Source organism: Passer montanus, unplaced genomic scaffold (assembly GCF_014805655.1).
Source record: "Passer montanus isolate IOZ18808 unplaced genomic scaffold, ASM1480565v1 scaffold82, whole genome shotgun sequence".
NCBI lineage: Eukaryota > Metazoa > Chordata > Aves > Passeriformes > Passeridae > Passer > Passer montanus.
This window is the reverse complement of record NW_024373479.1, coordinates 1,001,435-1,019,650: the sequence shown is the minus strand read 5'-3', so window position 1 is coordinate 1,019,650 and position 18,216 is coordinate 1,001,435. Positions and strand designations below refer to the sequence as shown.

Genomic DNA, 18,216 nt, shown 5'->3' with positions numbered 1-18,216 from the left:
CGGGTCCCGCTGCGCACCCGCGGACGCCCCCGAAACTTCGCGGGGGCGGCGGGGTGCGGGGTGCGGGATGCGGGGTGCGGGATGCGGGATGCGGGGTGCGGGATGCGGGATGCGCTCCGGGCACCGGCGGCTGCGGGTGAGCGCTCACACGGCTCTGACAGCTCCGCTCGCTTTCTCCTTAAAATAGCCTCATTAAAATAATAATTTTTTTTTTTTTAAAAAGCCAGATGTGCTGCGGGGGAAGCGTGCCCCGGAACCCCCTTTTTTAATCACCGTGCTCCTGAAAAGCAGAGCACGAACTGCCGTGTAAAGCCCTGCCCGGAGCCCCCGAGCCCGTCCTGCAGAAGTTGGTCTGTTTGTGGTAACACCTTTTTGCATCGTTCTATCCAAAAGGTTCTGATGATATTTCGAGGTAGAGCCTTTTTTTTTTTCTTTTTTTTCTAAGGTTGACAGGTTGACACACATCTTACAACATCATGTCTTTGATGAGCACACACGGTGTTAATTGAGGTTGCCATGGGAGGCATGCACGTAGTATAAATAAGCTCCCTTCTTGCCATGTGATTTCGCTTTTGTATTCCTCAAGCCTCCTTTTTGTATTCTCTGTTTTTGCATATTGTCATATGGTGCATTAAAGATAAAAATATCTGCTGTCTCAGGGTGTAATTTCCCTAGCTGGAACTATAAGTGCATATGGAGCAGTGGGGAAAGGATTTAGCAAACCGTAGGAGAAGGAAATATGTGTGTGCCTGTGTAATAAGCATTCACCATAATATGGGCAGTTATATAAAAAAAAGTCCCTTTTTACCTCATAAAACAGCAAAATAGTACTTTCTGTGATGAAACATCACTGGGTTGACATCTTGTGGCCTTATTTTGCCTTTGGATATTGATGCTAATTAGTGAGAAAAACCTGCTATAGTGCATCCAGCCCTGGTCTGCCTCCCAAAATGAAATGTTTAGGGAGAATAAACTTTTTAGTAGTTTTTTAAAATTCCTGTACGGGTCTTATCACTCATTTATTGTGTTCCAGATAAAAAGATGAAAGCCTCAGTCATGCTTTGCAGCAAATTTCATGTAACACGCGAGGGGAACTGAAGCAGAAACCAAAGCCAAGGCAAAGCAGCATCTGACCTTGTCACTGGGGGGCAGAAAACAGCCGCTGCTTCCACTGGTGCTTCGATCAAGCTCCCTGGGCAATGTGGAATTGCAGAGAGCTCACAAAGTGCAAGTTCCCTCCAGGTCCGTGGCGTGAATAAAAATTGTTAATTCTTGGCTTGGTTTGTCATCCTTTGGGGGAAAAGAAAGGTATGTCAGACTGGCCATTGTGCAGTTAGACCAAGCACAACTGGAAGTGGGTTGCTCCAGAGATGAGAGTGACTGAGGCCAGCAAAGCCAAGGAGAAGCCTGTTCAACTGCACATCTACCCGGGATTCCTTGGAGAGGTGATAAAGTGAGTGATAAGGCAAAGTGGGAGTTATAAAGTGGATGCAACAGCTCCAGCAGAACTTCTCACTGCCACGTACGCTCGTTACAAAGCAACTAACATTATTTGGAAATCTGTTTGAGGAAAAAAATGCACTTTGAGCATCTCTGCAGTTCTTGTGTCTGAAGCATTGATCAGGAAAATCACCAGCACAACACCAACAAAAGAGAGGAGAATATGGTGAAGGCAGCTAAGGAAATTGAAATGGAGAACCCAAGAGAGGCAGAGACTCCCAGCACAGGGGCCACATGTTCCCCCCCAGAGGAAGAAGCAAAAAAACCCTCCATGCTCTGTTTTAAGAAGCGGAAGAAGCCCTGTAAGAAGGGGCTGACTGTGAAGGATGCGTGTGAAGGAGCCTCAGAGGAGAAAAGCCAATGTGTCAGCACTGACCAAGAGGAGGCCAAAGCTTCCAATCCACCACGATCCTCCAAAGGAACCTGGGCAGCCATCAAAAACCTTGCCAGGCCTCAGAGAAGGCAGAAGTCCTCCTCACGGAAGAAGGTGCCCTCTGATTCCCAAGTGCAGCTGGAGGTGGATGCTGAGGAGAGCTGTGCACAAGACCTGCCAAAGAAACGGGCGAGCTCTGGGGTGAAGATGCCCTGTGTGAGGTTCTCCAGAGGTAAGAAAAAGCCCAGCCCCTCAGAAGCAGTGGAGGAGTCAGAGGGCAGTGCTCAAGCAAATGAAGTGATGGGTGTTGTGAATAAGGCTAGTGAAGAGCCAGAGGATTTGGCCCCGACAGACAAATCCGAATCCCTGAGCCCAGTCTCTGCACAGCTGGAGCAGGATACGGCGAAACAGGAGCAGCATAGAATGAAGGAGGACCAGGATACAATGAAAAAGGACCAGGATACAGTGAAAGAGGAACAGGATACAGTGAAAGAGGACAGCCATACAGAAAAGGAAAGTGACACCTCTGTTGGGAAGGGTGAGCCCTCAACAGAGCCCACACGTGATGCAGAACATTCGGAGTGCACTGTTCAGTTGGAGATAACCAGTTCAGAGACATTTGATGAAACAGCCCAGGACAAACTGCAGGAAGGGAGTCTGCCCCAAACCACTGATGATGTGAAGGGCAGGGACATTGCTCCCGAAGCTGCTTCTAAAGATCAACCTGACAATGCCCCTGAAATCACAGAGTGGCAGGAAATCCCTCATATCTGCAAAGAGATGCCTGAAAGGGATGAATTGGAAAAGAGCATAAATCTTTCTAAGGAGTCCAAAGCCGAGGAGTCTGTAACTGATTTTAGTGAGCTGGCATCTGGAGGTGATGCAGCGAGTGTGCAGGAGGCAGTGAGTGTGAAGGATGCAGTGAGTGTGAAAGATGAAGTGAGTGTGAAGGATGCAGAGAGTGTGAAAGATGAAGTGAGTGTGAAGGATGAAGTGAGTGTGAAGGATGCAGTGAGTGTGCAAGAGGCAGCGAGTGTGCAGGATGCAGAGAGTGTGCAGGATGCAGTGAGTGTGCAAGAGGCAGCAAAGGTGCAGGATGCAGCGAGTGTGAAGGATGCAGTGAATGTACAGGATGCAGTGAGTGTGCAGGATGCAGCAAGTGTGAAGGATGCAGAGAGTGTGCAGGATGCACTGAGTGTGCAAGAGGCAGCAAAGGTGCAGGATGCAGCGAGTGTGAAGGACACCGCGAATGTGCAGGATGCAACGAGCATGAAGGATGCAGCGAGTGTGAAGGATGCAGTGAGTGTGCAAGAGGCAGCAAAGGTGCAGGATGCAGCGAGTGTGAAGGATGCAGTGAATGTACAGGATGCAGTGAGTGTGCAGGATGCAGCAAGTGTGAAGGATGCAGAGAGTGTGCAGGATGCACTGAGTGTGCAAGAGGCAGAAAATGTGCAGGATGCCATGAGTGTGCAGGATGCAGAGAGTGTGAAGGACACCGCGAATGTGCAGGATGCAACAAGCATGAAGGATGCAGCGAGTGTGCAGGATGCAGAGAGTGCACAGGAGGCAGTGAGTGTGAAGGATGTAGGGAGTGTGAAGGATGCAGTGAATGTACAGGATGCAGTGAGTGTGCAGGATGCAGCAAGTGTGAAGGATGCAGAGAGTGTGCAGGATGCACTGAGTGTGCAAGAGGCAGAAAATGTGCAGGATGCCATGAGTGTGCAGGATGCTATGAGTGTGCAGGATGCTATGAGTGTGCAGGATGCAGCGAGTGTGAAGGACACCGCGAATGTGCAGGATGCAACGAGCATGAAGGATGCAGCGAGTGTGCAGGATGCAGAGAGTGCACAGGAGGCAGTGAGTGTGAAGGATGTAGGGAGTGTGAAGGACGCAGTGAGTCTGAAAGATACAGCAAGCTTGCAGGATGCCACAAGTGTGCAGGATGCAGCAAGTGCCCAGGATGCAGCAAGCATGAAGGATGCAGCGAGTGTGCAGGCGGTAGCAAGTGTGCAGGATGCAGTGAGTGTGCAGGAGGCAGTGACTGTGCAGGATGCAGCAAGTGTTAAGGATGTAGTGAGTGTGCAAGATACAGCAAGCATGCAGGATGCCACAAGTGTGCAGGAAGCAGTGAGTGTGCAGGAGACAGCAAGTGCCCAGGATGCAGCAAGCGTGGAGGATGCAGCAAGTGTGCAAGAGGCAGCAAGTGTGCAAGAGGCAGGGAGTGTGCAGGATGCAGCAAGTGTGCAGGATGCAGTGAGAGTGGAGGATGCGGTGAGAGTGGAGGATGCAGCGAGTGGGCAGGATGCAGTGAGTGTGGAGGATGCAGCGAGTGTGGCAGATGCAGCAAGTGTGGAGGATGCAGCAAATGTGCAGGAAGCAGTGAGTGTGCAGGAGACAGCAAGTGCCCAGGATGCAGCAAGCGTGAAGGATGCAGTGAGTGTGCAGGATGCAGCGAGTGTGGAGGATGCAGCAAGTGTGGAGGATGCAGCAAGTGTGCAAGAGGCAGTGAGTGTGGAGGATGCAGTGAGTGTGCAGGATGCAGCGAGTGTGGAGGATGCAGCGAGTGTGGAGGATGCAGCAAGTGTGCAAGAGGCAGCAAGTGTGCAGGAATGCTCCAGCCATCAGATACTAGAAGCAAGTGCAGGTGCTGGTGTCAGCATCGTCATCACCATCACCGAAGCTGAGGACTCTGACAACACTGACTCTGACCAGGCCTATGAGCCGTCCCCAGTTTTGCACCAAAAAAAGCAAAAAGGGAATAAAAAATCAAACAGGAACGCTGACGTTGGCCAAAAAGAGGGCCCTGAGGCTGGTGGTGGTCCCCAGGCAGAGGAGAAAGGTCCGGGTGACCAGGGGCACAGAGCTGGGGAGCAGTACGAGCTGCTCCTCATGGAAACCGCCTCCTCCCTCGTGAAGGCGGCCATTCAGTCATCCATAGAGCAGCTGGTCAACGAAATGGCCCTGGAACAGAACAAGCACAACAGCTTCCTGTGATGGCAGCCTTGCCCCAGAGAGAGAGGGCAGAGAGAGTGATTTCAAGCTCCATTTGGCCTGCGGGGTGTGTGGAGAGCTGGGAGAGCTCCCGGTGAATTCTGTAGTTAATTCTGCATGCCCGTTCAGTTGTGTCCATGTGAAACAGATCCCGGGACGTGGGCAGACCCTGCTGGGTGCAGCGTGTCCCCTGGGGCTTCAGACAGCGCCACTGACCACAGCTGCGGAAAAATTAAGGTGTTACAGTGACTGTATTTTCACTTATTGGCACATTTATGTCAAGGCCACGTTTCTGCTGTCACCCACGCCCTGTTTCCCCGCTGTTCATGCTGTAGATCTGTACATACCATGTGTTGGAAGAACGGCCCTGAGAGGCAGCGAGTGCCCAACCTGCTGCTGGGCTGGACTGAAACAGCTGGAGGCTTTACTGCCGATGAGGAAGAGCCAAGTGTCTGCAATATTAACAAGAAAACATCAGTGCCAGGCTGCGTTCTGTGCTGTGAGCCGGCCCTCGCCGCGGTCTCTGCTGTGGCACGAAGCCGGCGGCTTCCAGCGAGCTCTCTCCTTGCTCTCCCCGTGTCGGGAGCAGCCTGTGCATCTCCAGACACGCCAAAGCTCAAGCTCAGCATCAGCCTGGCCCTGCTGACCCCGGGCTGCGCGAACGCCTCGTCTGCTGGGGGAGCCTTTCCCGCACCACTGAACTCCACGGGAAAAATTCCCTGCGGCATCCCGGGCGTGGGCTGGGCGGGAGCAGCCCTGCCCAGGCAGCCCCTCTCCTCCCTCCCTCCCTCCATCCCTCCGTCCCCACGCCGGTGTCGTGCTGAAGCTCTCCTCAGATGTAGCATATTTTTTTATACATGGCATGCGATATAAATAGCAGTGAGCTGCATGCGTGAGCAGTCGGCGCGGCTCGGGAGGCTGCCGGCATCGCTGTGGTTCGCTCGGAGCATCCCCGGCTGCTGGCGGAGCCTGCCCCGCTCCGAGCCCTCATCCCGCCCTGCTGGCATCCCTCGGGAATGGTGCGGCGTGCCCGGCTCGCTGCCATGGCTCTGGCACGCCGTGGAGCTCGCTCTGAACCACGCAGGGAAATGCTGGAGCAATCTTACCAGAGTCCTCAGGGAAAAAAAAAAAAAATCCTGACATGAGGGCCTGAGGACGTGGCTGGAAAATGCCAGGACAAGCCTCCTTGAACTGCCCTGCCCGAGGGGTTTGCACCGAGCAGAGTGTGTGTGTGTGAGCATCACCTCCAGCTAGCAGCACTCCGGGAGAAAGGGGCCTTTTAGTAACCCGGGACTGCATCTGCGTGGCTGGGATTTGTGTCCAGCTGTGGGCAAGGCAGAGTGTTCCTCTGAGAAAATTCTCCTGCGTGTCGCTCAGCCGGCACAGAAATAGCAGCTGTGCTTGGCAATTGCTCACCAACCATGAGCTGAGATTTCCCTTCCCAGCACAGACTTTGGATTCCTGCTAAAATACAAGGGCTGTACCTGTCCCTTGTACCTGGTGCACAAAAAGATGTTTTAAACCTTGATAAAACACCTTGATGTCACGAGAGGACTGCAAGCAGCGAGAGTCACAGCTCATCTCTGTGCAAGTAAAACTTAAAAAACCCAGAGGGTGGTAAAGAAAAAAAAAAGTCTTTTTTTTTTTCCTGTGAATTTGTTTATTAAGTTATCAGCTATTGATAATTCAGTGTGTACAATTTTAATGGCTTTGTACTTCATACTAGTCCTTCCAGGTATTTTGCCATACTTTTGGAAAAGGGACTTTTAAAGGACTTTTAGATGTACCTTTGGAGCTGCCACAGCACCCCGGGAAGAGCCATCCTGATGCTGGGAGAGGCTTCTGGGGTTACACTGGGCACTGTGGCAGGCTGGTGCTGAGCAAAGGGCACCAGCATTGCTGTGGGATCCCACTGCAGTCAGCTGCAGAGGAGGATGCCCAAGCTTTAGTAAATAAACACAAAATTACCCCACAGGGGCAGGCTGTCATCCTCTGTCAGCCTGCTGAGCTGTTTTGGGAGGATTTGGTGTTATTTCAGTATTGCCTTTTAGGTGAAACACATCTTCAGAAAAGGAGGAGAATGGAGAAATGCCCAGGCCAGCCCTGCCCTGTGACTTGCTCCATGTCAGGTGTTGGGTTTGCATCCTCTCTTGTATCTGGTTTTCCCTCAGTTATAGCTGTACATAGAACTGATGATTATTTCATTAAAGCTGAATGTACCTGTTGTTTTCTCGCCTTGTGATTGAGTGGGCAGCTATGGAGCGATTTTATATGTGAAAGGATTAACTCACAGTGGTGCTCCGTTGTGTCCAGCTTTTCCGGGCAGTCATACAGTGAGCAGAGTGAAATCTTAATGTTGGTGGCAGATCCAAATTCTTTGGAGGTTTGCTCCTCCTCTGCCCTTTCTGTGACATTTCCTTTTGGTTGCTGGTCAGACATTTCTGCTGCAGAGTCCTGGCTGCCCAGGGACTGCTATAAGGAATTTGTGAGGGATCACAAATCTCTGGCAGCTGAGAAAAGCCATCCTGCTGCCCCATGGTTAAATTCCCTATTAGATACTCTGAGGAAATGTCTGAGGCTCTGCAGGCTGACAAGGGTGGTGCTGACAGTGTTCAGCTTGGACCTGGCATTTTGGGAGGGGGAGCAGCACATTTGATGTTTTGGCACTTTCTGGGGCAGATAAGATCAGTCCCACACACTAATTGTTTTTGGGGTTTTTTAAATAGCATCCTTCATATAATTTCTTTAGACAGTTTAAAGCATACAAAAAATACAGGGGAGAGGAGTTATAAATTTTAAATAGTATTAATACTATCTATTCTTTCAGGTTTACAGAACAAAATATAGGTTCATAACAAGTGCTAATGACTTAATTAAGACTGTCTACTCCTTCTTTATGATTAGAGAGTAGAGCATTAATAAAACATTTATTCTTTCGTAGAAGGAATGATAAATTTACTATTGTAAAGAGTGCTGGGAACCTGTGAGGATGTGGCTGTGACAGAGTACCAAAGGGTGGCCTGACTTTAGGACCATCATCCTCACCAACAGCTAAAATAATCTGGATTTACCATAGAATCACAGGATCATTCAGGTTGTAAAAGACCTCTAAGGTCTCCAAGCACTGCCAAGGCCACCACTAAACTGTGTCCCCAAGTGCCACATCTACATATTTTTTAAATCCCTCCAGGGATGGCGACTCCACCACTGCCCTGGGCAGCCTGTTCCAATGCTGGACACTCCTCTCAGGGAAGAATTTTTTCCTGATATCAGGTAATTTTTATGGCTCTATTAGGCTTGCTTCTGAGCTGTCTGGCTCCTTACCCAGAAATTCATTGCTTGCTTCCCTCTGAATTATGGAAGTGGTTCTTCTGCTCACCCCACAGCCTGTGCTGCTGCTTTTGTCCCAGATGTTTCCAGTGCTCTCCTCAGTGGGGACAATTCAGCTCTGTATCAAACAAGCTCCCTATCCCTGCTTTGCTGTGTCATTTTGAATATTTTCATCTCCCACAGCTTTTTTATATTAGCAGCAAAGAAAAGGGTGTTTAAATAGCATAACTCATACCCAGAAAGGCTTCCAGGGGGATAAAAAGCTTTTCTGTTAAGTCAACACTGAGCCCAGCAGAAAACAAGTGTATCCATTGAAAAGTTCCTTGTGGAAACTGCCAGTAGACAGTGATGGCACATACAAATATTGCATTTTCTTTCCTGCCCTGGGACACCAGAAATGGATTAGAAATGCACTGGGGCAGATCTCCAGCTGCTGAAGGTCATGGCAGCTCCACAGGCTTCAAAGGACTGACTCTGCAGCAGCCAGGAGTGTGGTGTTTGAATCCAAGGTGCAATCCCTGCATCAGTCATGGACATTCTCGTATGCAACATGTATAAAAGGTTGTGGGGAGTTTTGTTGTTGTTTTTTGTGGGGTTTGGGTTGTTTGGGTTTTGGGGTTTTTTTAAATGTATGTAAGAAATTGAGTAAATTCACAAAATATGTGGGAATCTTGGTTTGCACTTTGGATGGATGGATGGATGGATGGATGGATGGATGGATGGATGGATGGATGGATGGAAGCCAGACCCACGTGTTACAGGCACTGAAGCCCTGATGTTTCCCGTGTTATAGATAGAACCTTTCAACATGAGTAACTCAAAATGAACTGCTCCAAGGAAACAGATTGATTTAAATAATTGCTTTAATATGATTTTACCTCTGCAGTTTTATTTCCCAGAGAAATGGTTCTTGTCAGCTCTTGTTGGGTAGTACTAAAAGAATGAAATACTTTTCATTTGCAAACGGACAAAATTTTAACATTAAATGTAACTTTAAAAAACCAACTAATCAGAGGATGTTATTTCTTGTACCATTATTTAAGCTACAATACAGGTTAACATTTTTTAGGAGGCACAGCTTTCATATGTCTTTCTTTTTGCATATAATTGTGAAGAGTGCAGTTCTGTGCCAAATGATGGGATTTTTCTGCTGTGGGGATAAAGTCCACTTAGCCAAAAAGTGGATTTCAGCAAAAAATACCCAAACCCCGCATTTTAAAGTAGGTTTCGTTATATAAAAACTGACAAACAGGCTGGATACAAAAGGGAGGGAGACGGTAAGAAAACATGCTTTGCAATTCAGATTGTTAAGATGAAAGTATCATCTGCAGCTCGAGCTGGCAGTCACCCTGTCAGTGCTCAAGTTAGAGCTGCCTTCCAAACCTCTTTAATCTGGAAGAGGTGACAAGGTGCTCTCCTTTCGGGAGGTGCTCTCCAGCGCCAGGTCCTTACCTGTGCACGGACACGCCGAGCATCGCTTTGCCCTTGTCCCTGGGAGAAGATTTCCATCTGGAGAGGGATGGATGTCATCTCCGCGCCCCAGCGCCCGCCACTCGTGTCACATTTGCTCTCACATTTCCCATTTTAATGAACACCCGAGGCCGCGCCTGACAGCTCGGCGTGACGGGAGCCTGCTGAGCTGGCAGCGGGGTGGGAAGCGAAGGAGTGCGGCTCCTCCGGAGCCCCGATCCCCCGGGAACTGGGATGCGCTGCATCCCCGGCCGCACCGCACCGCAGCGCCACGGCGTCGGCTCCACACAGCCCGAAAGGCGGCTTGCATTCCATTTCCCGGCCGGAGCAGGGCAGGGGAGGCCGGGCTCCGGGAGGCTGGCAGCAGGGCGGGCTGGGCGCAGCAGGAAGGCGCCGCGAGTAAGCGAATGGGGAGAACAGCCCGGTGCGGGATGCTCGGCCCTGAGGACAGCCTGGGCCGCCCGCCCTGCCGGCTCCGGGGGCTGCGGGCGGCGGAGGCGAGCGCTGCGGGAGCGGGTCCCTCCCGGGGTGACGCGGGGCACCCGGAGCTCGGCGGGGCTGCTCGCCCCCCGCCGGGCCCGCCCTGGGTGGGTGACACCGCTGTCTGCCCGCCACGAGCTTCTTCTGCTGCATCCATCACCCCTGGGCGGCTCGCCGCCCCGGTTTCCCTGCCCCGGCGCCTATAGCTGGCTTTATGTCCTGGTTTCCTGTCCTGGCTTTATGTCCTAAACCCAATGTTTGCAGCTCCCAGGGATTGCCAGGAGGGACAGGGGGCTTCAGACAGTGTTTTTCTAGAGTAACAGGAGGATTCACACAGACTAAACATTGCTGCACTGCCCTGTGCATCCCAGGAGGTACCCCCAAGTTCCCAGAAGGAACCCTCCAAACTTCCCAGAGCCACCTCCACTCGGGTGAAACCCAGAGAAGGCTGAGAGCTTTGCCCTGCCTTTGTTCTGGGTGTGCAGCCTCTGGTTCAGAATAGTTGGTGGAGAATATTTCCTCTCCTAGGCTGCTTTTGAAGTTGTGTCATTACTTTTTCTTAATGAAACATGCAAATCCCGTAGATGCCGCGATTGCATCTCAGGGAGCTCAGTCCTGACACAGCTCTGGTTGCAAATATTTAACCAGGATGTAATTTAGGGCACATCCATCCTCATTACCCTTTTCTTCATGATTTCTTATTGCTCAGAATGCATTTTCTTAGTGCTGGACTGCTGGGCACCCCACTCTGTTGCAGTCGTTTTGGCAATCCTGGACGAGAAGGGAAGAGACTGAGTTTTATTGAACAGGGAATCTGAAGATCATGGCAGAGGTATGGCATGACCTGTTGGCTGATTGCTGAGGGAGGCCTTCCATAAGCCATGAAGTTTGGCCACTGTTAGCCCATAGTCCCATCCAATGATGCTGAATTGCATATGCTGAGGTCGCTTTTCACTGCACTTCTGAAGGCTTCACTTACACAGGACAAATACTTTCTGCTTCCAAAATACCAGAAAACTATTCAGTATCAGCATTACGGTGAAGAAATGAAATGTCATGATAGCAGTATTTCATGGCCTTATTTTTAACTGTAATGCTCACTGCTTCAGGTTTACATCCCAACAGCAAATTTCATTTCCCTGTTCAACCTTCTCAGTGTGCACAAAAGCAACATTCTCCAGATCCCACACTGCAAGGGGGGATAAACACACTTTTGCCCAAAAACTTTAATGCACCCTGAGAAACACACACCCTGTTGGATCCAGCAGCATCAGGGCACTAAAAATATTTTGAAATATTTCAAATTACCTATCTTGAAATGGTTTCTCATGCTCTGGTGGTTGAGCCAGCCCATGTACAGTCAGTATTTTGGGGCCAGCACATGATGACAGCCACTGCTGCACTTAGTGGCATTTCAGAGGTTCACTTGAGCTGGCTGAAGAGCCTGCTCATGCTCAGGGGCTTTGGCAGGGGGGATCTGAGCCCAAATCTTCCCATCTTTACATCAAATATGAGCTGTAGAGCCCAGAGAGAAGGCACTTCAATGATTATAGTTCACCAGCTCAGTACCCCTAATGATGGGACGTCTCCAGAGCACATGGCAAATCTCCAAGGATCCCCTGGAGCTTTGGGACTTCCAGCCTTGAAGTATTCCCACCCCAAGGCTTTCTTTGCCTAAGACCATGTGTATCTAATAACCAATCACAGATATCTGGAAGGAATCACTAGTATAATTATTCTGCATACTGTGACAACATTTTTTAGGTTATTAAAAAAAAAAAAAATCAAATCCCAACAAGAAATGAGTATTTGTCAAACCCAGCTGTGCAAGTCAGGCAGATTTCCAAGCATGCACCGGCATAAAGGTTAAGCACTCAGTAATTCAAGTGTCTTCCACATACAGTAATAAAACTTCTCATGATTTATCCAGGAGCAGCTGCTGCCCTTGCTTAGCAAATGTAACTGCCCTGTAAAATTATTTTCTATTCATAAGACTTGGAGAGAATGATGTTTTTATGTTAACATAACTCAGAGCTGATGACTTCTGTCTCCAGCTTTTCCTGCTGCTTTAATTATAACAGTGCTTTAACACTTGCAGTAGAAAACTGCTGAAAATGCATTTCTTGTATTGCAAATGATGGGGAAAAAAAAAAAGCCTTTGGCAGACATTTGATGTCACAGATGTTCAGTCCCACAAAGGTTAACCAAAGTACACCTTTAAAAGGGGGTGTGAGGATAACAGAAAACAATCCTCTACAGTTGTATCTTTTCAAGGATGCCCGGGAACACAGCCCTGGTTTGTGTCTCATTTCAGCTTTGCTGGTGTGTTTGCAGGCAGTGCTGTGGAGTCACTCCTACAGCACACACAGATGGGGGATGTTTGGCTCTCTTACCCAAGATCATGGCTTTTATAAAAGCTCCCTATTTAATGGGCAGGAAGAGAGCAAAACAGTCCAGCCCACGCACCTGAGGATGAGCAGCGTGTCCCAGAGATGCCTTGGGCACTGCTGCTTGCTGTCCCTGCTGCTGTCCCCAGCACTGACCTCTATTACCACTACCCTGCTACCTCTGCAGAGACAGCAAGAGCCCTTTGACTTTCAACACCAATTACTTCAGGCAAGTTAGGCACCTATTTGACAATCCGAGGTGCTTATCTACTGGCTGAATAGCTGATATTCAGTCCCTCTACAGCTCATTTTACAGCTCTAGCCACCCCAGCAAACACTTCTTTCTGTTTTTAAATTAAATGTAGGAAGCCGAGGGAAGCAAGCAGCACCCAGAGAAGCCAGCCCACTCGGTAAAGTGTCACACACAAATAAGGAATGACCATAAAATATCTCTTTTTTTCTCTTTTTTTTACCCATCATGTAGAAATGGAGGTCAGTGGAAGCCGGAGGGCATTTGCCCAGTTATGAGCAGCCTGTGCTGGATGCGATTTAGCTGATGCTATTAGGCTGGGAGAGAAGCAGAAGGCTTTCTTCTAGGAATGCTCTGTGTGAATGGCTCCGTGCTCAGATGCAGCATTCACAGGCCTGGGTGTCGGCTGGGTTCTGTTTGTTTGCTTGTTTTAAGGAACGGCTTTTTAAACAGAGTTCAACTGTGTTCACACCAGAGCAGCTTTAATGGGCACAAGCAGCAAAAGCAGCACTGGGGCTTGCAGGGAAGCACGCTCCAAACCACAGCCTGCATTTTGCAACATCATCTCGGCAGGCTCGGGGACTGGTTGCTCTGCCCCTTTGTCTTGAAACACAATTTGGCAGCTCTCAGTGGCCAATCCTGCCCCTGGAGTGAGCAGCTCCCTGCCCAGGAGAAGCAGCAACCACCCCTACAAAGACCTCAGATGGTCTTTTAATATGGCAGTGATTTAATTGCAGCTCTTGCTCCAGGACAATATCAAAGACAGCTCAAGAGCCCCGACTACAAAGAGCTTTGGAGCAGGCGTTCTGACAGCAAACTGTTCTCACACCATTGTTCAGGCTCCCCCGTTCCAAAGGGAATGACTCGGCTGCACCAGGACTGGCAGGAAGCTTCCAGCTTCTCAAAAACTGGGTAAAGAGATTACGGGAGCAGCTCACGAGGCTTTTGCTCTGAGCTGCAGAAGAGATCTCTGCTCTCTAAGAATTTGGTGTGTCCCCTCAGGGCCTTCTGAGTAGCAGCATCTCTGAGGGGTGGGCTGCAGCCCATCTGGTGGGAAGCCTGGGATCAAAACTAGAGAGGGACAAACTATGAATTCAAGAGGCGTGTGTATAATTTTAACCCCTCCTTGGATATTACCCTTCAGATAACATGTAATGATAAATGAAAAGCTGGATGGGACTTTGAGCAACCTAATGGAAGGTGGCCCTGCCTGTGGTAAGGGGATTGCAACTAGATCATCTTTAATATTCCTTCCAGCCCAAACCATTCCATGACTATATGATAGGCAAAGAACTTGCATGTTATCATCTCACACTGGCTCTGCAAACAGAGAAAAAAATAACACGCTGTGTATTTGCTCTGAGCAAATATACAGATTGTAATATTAAAAAATGTGTTTACTCCAAGCTGTTTATAAAGTCAGAAATCATCTTCACTCAGAAAAATGCCACGTGTGGGGCATCTAATCCTGTAAAGACTTAAGTAGGGTACGTGTCCTCTCAAAGAAGAGAAAATTTTGCAGCTTTCTTCCTCCCTGCAGAGAAGACAGTCCAAAAATGAAACATGGTCCTAGAGGGGCATCAAAATCTGTCCTTGCTTATGCAGTAGTGGTGAATGAGGGAGGAGTAGGAGGGAGGAAAAACACATGCAAATCCCTAGAGTTTAAAAGTAAATTTAGAAGACAGATGAGGACTCCAGGGCTTGTCAAAATGAAGGTTGCCACCCCTACATCAACACTGCCAATTCCCTTGAAAAGAGCAGCCTTATGGCTCCTGCAAATATTTATGTAGAGATTTATTAACTGCAGTTACATGAACAACATGAACTTCAGGATTCATCTCCTTGAGATATTTATTTTCATTAAAAACAAACTGTTTGGGAAACACAATAAGTATTTCCCTCTACACTTCCATCCATCTGGTTTCAGAAGAGCAATTCTACGGGATACAAACAGTCCTAGGCACCACACAGAGCACTAGACAATGTTTAAACCTCACACCCAGCAATACAGCCTTTACTCCAGTACAGCAGAGTAGGAATAAGTTCACATTCAGGAAAAACATAACTGAGTTACACGGAGGCTTCCAAGAAGGACTTAGATGGGAATTAACTCGAGTTTAAAAGTTAGAGAAGTAAAAAAAGCAAGGACACAAGTCAAAGTACACAGTCCTTCACAGCTATCTCAGCGGTGAGGGGAATGGTGGCTCAAGAAAATCAGCTGCACAGAGCAGCCACTCCCTAGGTGGAGAATGCCAAAACATCCAGTTTCAGCATCTGAAGGGGGAGAATTACTCTACCAGGATCGTATCGACGCTTTCTTGGATGAGATCTGACTCCAGAATACATTCATCTAAGTGGTCTTGGGACAAGCTGGAGCTCTTACCCACACTCTCGCTGTCACAGTAAGGGTGAAACCTGGGGGTGGCGGGGCTCTCCAGCTGCTGGCAGCGGCCGTACCTGTGCTGCTTCCCTCTGTGCGTGTACATGTGCTCCAGCAGCTGGCTCTTCCGGAAAAACGCGCGGCCGCAGACGGTGCAGCTGACCTTCCTCTTCCTTGAGAAAGAAAAGTTACAGTTCAACTCCACCGGTTCGTGGTCCTTGGAGATGAGGGAGAGCTGCCCGATCTGCAGAGGCTCCAGGTCGCTGCAGCTCGGGTGCTCCAGCTGATGCTCATCCTCCTTGAGGAGGAAGGCCCCGAGGCGATGGCCGTCCCCCGGCTCCCTGTCCTCAGCCAGAGGCTGCACCTCGCCCAGGTCGCTGCTCTCCAGGATGGAGGCCGGGACGCCGAAGGGCAGCGAGCCCGAGACGTGGGTGTGCAGGTGCTGCCGCAACCCGTCGCGCGAGTCGAAGCGCTCCCCGCAGTAGTGGCACAAGTGCACCTTGAGGCCGCCCTTGGCGAGGATGGGGCTCGCTACCCCCGGAGAAGGAGGGGTGCAGCTCTGGGACACCACGGGCTCCGAGTCGCACCTCTCCTGCTTGATGGAAACCGAGAGCTTGGGGCGCTCCTCCGCCGGCTTGGCCAGCGCGGCGGGCTGGGCCGCGGGGCGAGCGGCCTGCTGCTCCAGGGGGACGTCGTCCAGGCCGATGGCCAGGGACAGCTGCAGCTGGGGGTGATCACCCTGGGCCGCGGCCCTGCCGCCCGCCTTGGGCAGGCTCTCCTTCGCTCCCAGGCGCTCCTTCGCCAGCTTGTGCGCCGTGGAGATCTGGATCCCGTACAGGTTGGAGGACTGGACCGGCTCTGGGGAGAAGGCCTGGTTCATCTCGATGGCGATGTGGGAGAGGTGGTCGGCGTGCAGAAAGCGGATGCCCTCCTCCAGCCGGCTCTGGCTGACAGTCTGCTTTGGCCCCTTCCCAGTGTACATTATATGTAACAAGTAACTAAATATGTCAGGCTGGATGTCTGTAGGCTGAATTTTTATGCACTCGCTGAAATAAAACAGATGATTAAGTACACAGAGGGATCCAAATCCCGATCCATTACCTGCCCATTTGCTGTGAGAGCACTTTTACAAGCAGCACTCCCTGCCAAGCCCTGCAGAAGTGCAGAAGCTTTGTTTGCAAAGCCAAGTGCCTGAGTCTGCGTTTATCCCCGTGATTCTGAAGACCACGTGCACAACTGCAGCTGAGGCTGGTGACCAGCCCTGGCCACCCCATCCCTCCCGTGCACAGCCAGCTGCAGCCACACAGCACTGCAGCGATGCCATGCAAGCTGTGCATCACCAGTGTGTGCCACTCCATCTATCTGAGCAACAAGTTCAGCTGCCAGGACTGTGTAATCTTTATGAGTATTGCACTTAAGTGTCAGCAAACAACATCCACAGGGAAGGGCAGTTAACTCATCTCACTTCCAGCCAAGGGGCGATGCAGCTGATCCTAAAGATTATCTCGCAGAGGTTCTGCAGGCCACGACCCTCAGAAAGGAAGGGGAATGAAGAAGGTTTAATCCATCACAAGCAGTCAGCCCCAGGTCAGAGGCCAGACCTTGGCACTGCTCTTGTTATACCTGCAGAACCACTCCTGACCTGGCCAGGTGAAGCATGTGAACAACAGCTTGAAATGAACTGATGATCTCAGTCTCAGCCCTTATCTCCAAGAGTCTGAAGCACAGAACTGTGATAAGGCCACAGCTTCTTGATTGTTTCAAGCCTGTGGATCCTGCCAGAAATGACAGTCTCACCCAGCAAGTTTGACAACAACCTAAGGCAAAGTACTGGACATATTTCACATGGGCAGGAGTACCAGGATATCCCTGGATTCCAAATCTGCAAGGCTCTCACTGCAGGAAGATGGTGGTATTTACATGCTTTATTTATCTGGTCACACAAATGTCTCAACGCCAAAATGCAGGGTCTGATGTTGCCATATGCTGACTAAGAAAGTGGTTTTAAAGGGCAGTGCTTTCTGGACTGGGATTGTTTAGAGAGCCAAGGCCTGTGCTGGGTTAGGAAAATAATCTCAGACCACCTAACATCCCCATTTATGCTCTCTTAGACTTTTATACCTTTAGAAAGAAGAAAAAGCAGGATGCTGAGAGTGGCAAAAGGATAGGAGGAGAGCTGTGTGTTCTTACCTCGTCTGATGAATAAATATCATCTTAAAATAGTTTGAAAAAGCAGCGAGCACCGCTCTGTGGGCTTTGAAGTAAACATCTCCAATGGCAACTGTGCAGTCACACAGAAAGCCAAACTCCCGCTGCATGTTCAGCTGCTGGAGGAGGAGGACGCTGTGGCCGGTGGTATCCATGCTGTGCCTGGGAGCAAGGGAACAAGATGTTCATCCCATTGAGAAATCGGAGGGCTCCCAAAGGCTCCAGTGTTGACTTCTCACCACCAAAACGAGATGGACGCCTGGCATGGAGCCTCTTCCCTCCTCCAGACAGTCCCTGCACCCCAATTTAACAGCTTCTCCTTTGAGCCGCTGGTGCTCAAACCCACCACCAAGGAGCTCAAGACCTCTCGGGGACTTTCCCATCTGCCAGCTACACTCAGAGATGCTTCTCCCGCGGATTAACCACGCTCCGTGGGGTGCCAGCGCTAACTTTAAACCCGGCAGGCGCTCTCCCCGCGATCTGACGGCGCTGCCCGCTGCCGCGGAGCCGCGGCGGGGGCCGAGCCCGGCGGCCGCGGCACAGAGCAGCCCTGTGCGCCCAACAAAGCCCCCATTGTGCGGGCCGCGCCCCGCCCCGCCAGCGGCCCCTGCGCAAATAAGCGCTGATATTTGCCATTGTTTCCGCAGAAAATTGTTGTGTGGGGGAGAGAGAGAGAAAAAGAGAGAAAGAGAGAGAGAGAGAGACGATGCCCATCGGGAGGCGGCGGGCGCGGGACCAGCGCCTTCCCTCCTTCCCTCCCTCCCTCCCCGGCGGCCCCGCGGCTCCCCCGCGCCCGCGCAGCCGCTTACCCGCGCGGAAGCGCCGCCGCCGCCCGCCCCCGCTGCCC

The 18,216-nt window shown here is 50.6% G+C and overlaps 2 protein-coding genes across 5 annotated transcripts in view; one reads left to right on the top strand and one right to left on the bottom strand.

The window, feature by feature from the left end:
- The first annotated feature begins 104 nt into the window (after positions 1 to 104).
- On the top strand, positions 105 to 9,203 carry AKAP5 (A-kinase anchoring protein 5). The gene is made up of 3 exons (XM_039733063.1): positions 105 to 412; positions 1,034 to 2,780; positions 4,398 to 9,203. Exons 2-3 carry the CDS (start codon positions 1,664 to 1,666, stop codon positions 4,865 to 4,867), a joined length of 1,587 nt encoding a protein of 528 aa, XP_039588997.1. The 5' UTR covers positions 105 to 412; positions 1,034 to 1,663; the 3' UTR covers positions 4,868 to 9,203.
- Positions 9,204 to 14,607: 5,404 nt separating this feature from the next.
- The window catches only part of ZBTB25 (zinc finger and BTB domain containing 25), a 6,531-nt gene continuing 2,922 nt past the window's right edge, over positions 14,608 to 18,216 (bottom strand). The window contains exons 1-3 of one of the 4 annotated variants that reach the window (XM_039733026.1): positions 18,179 to 18,204; positions 17,352 to 17,531; positions 14,608 to 16,207 (exon numbers count right to left, since the gene is read on the bottom strand). In XM_039733026.1, the coding sequence (XP_039588960.1) occupies positions 15,070 to 16,207; positions 17,352 to 17,524 (1,311 nt within the window). In that variant the 5' untranslated portion in view covers positions 17,525 to 17,531; positions 18,179 to 18,204 and the 3' untranslated portion in view covers positions 14,608 to 15,069. Of the gene's footprint in view, positions 16,208 to 16,626; positions 16,691 to 17,351; positions 17,532 to 17,608; positions 18,143 to 18,178; positions 18,205 to 18,216 lie in introns of those variants that run through there. The other 3 variants (XM_039733027.1, XM_039733025.1, XM_039733028.1) reach the window with 3 other exon arrangements.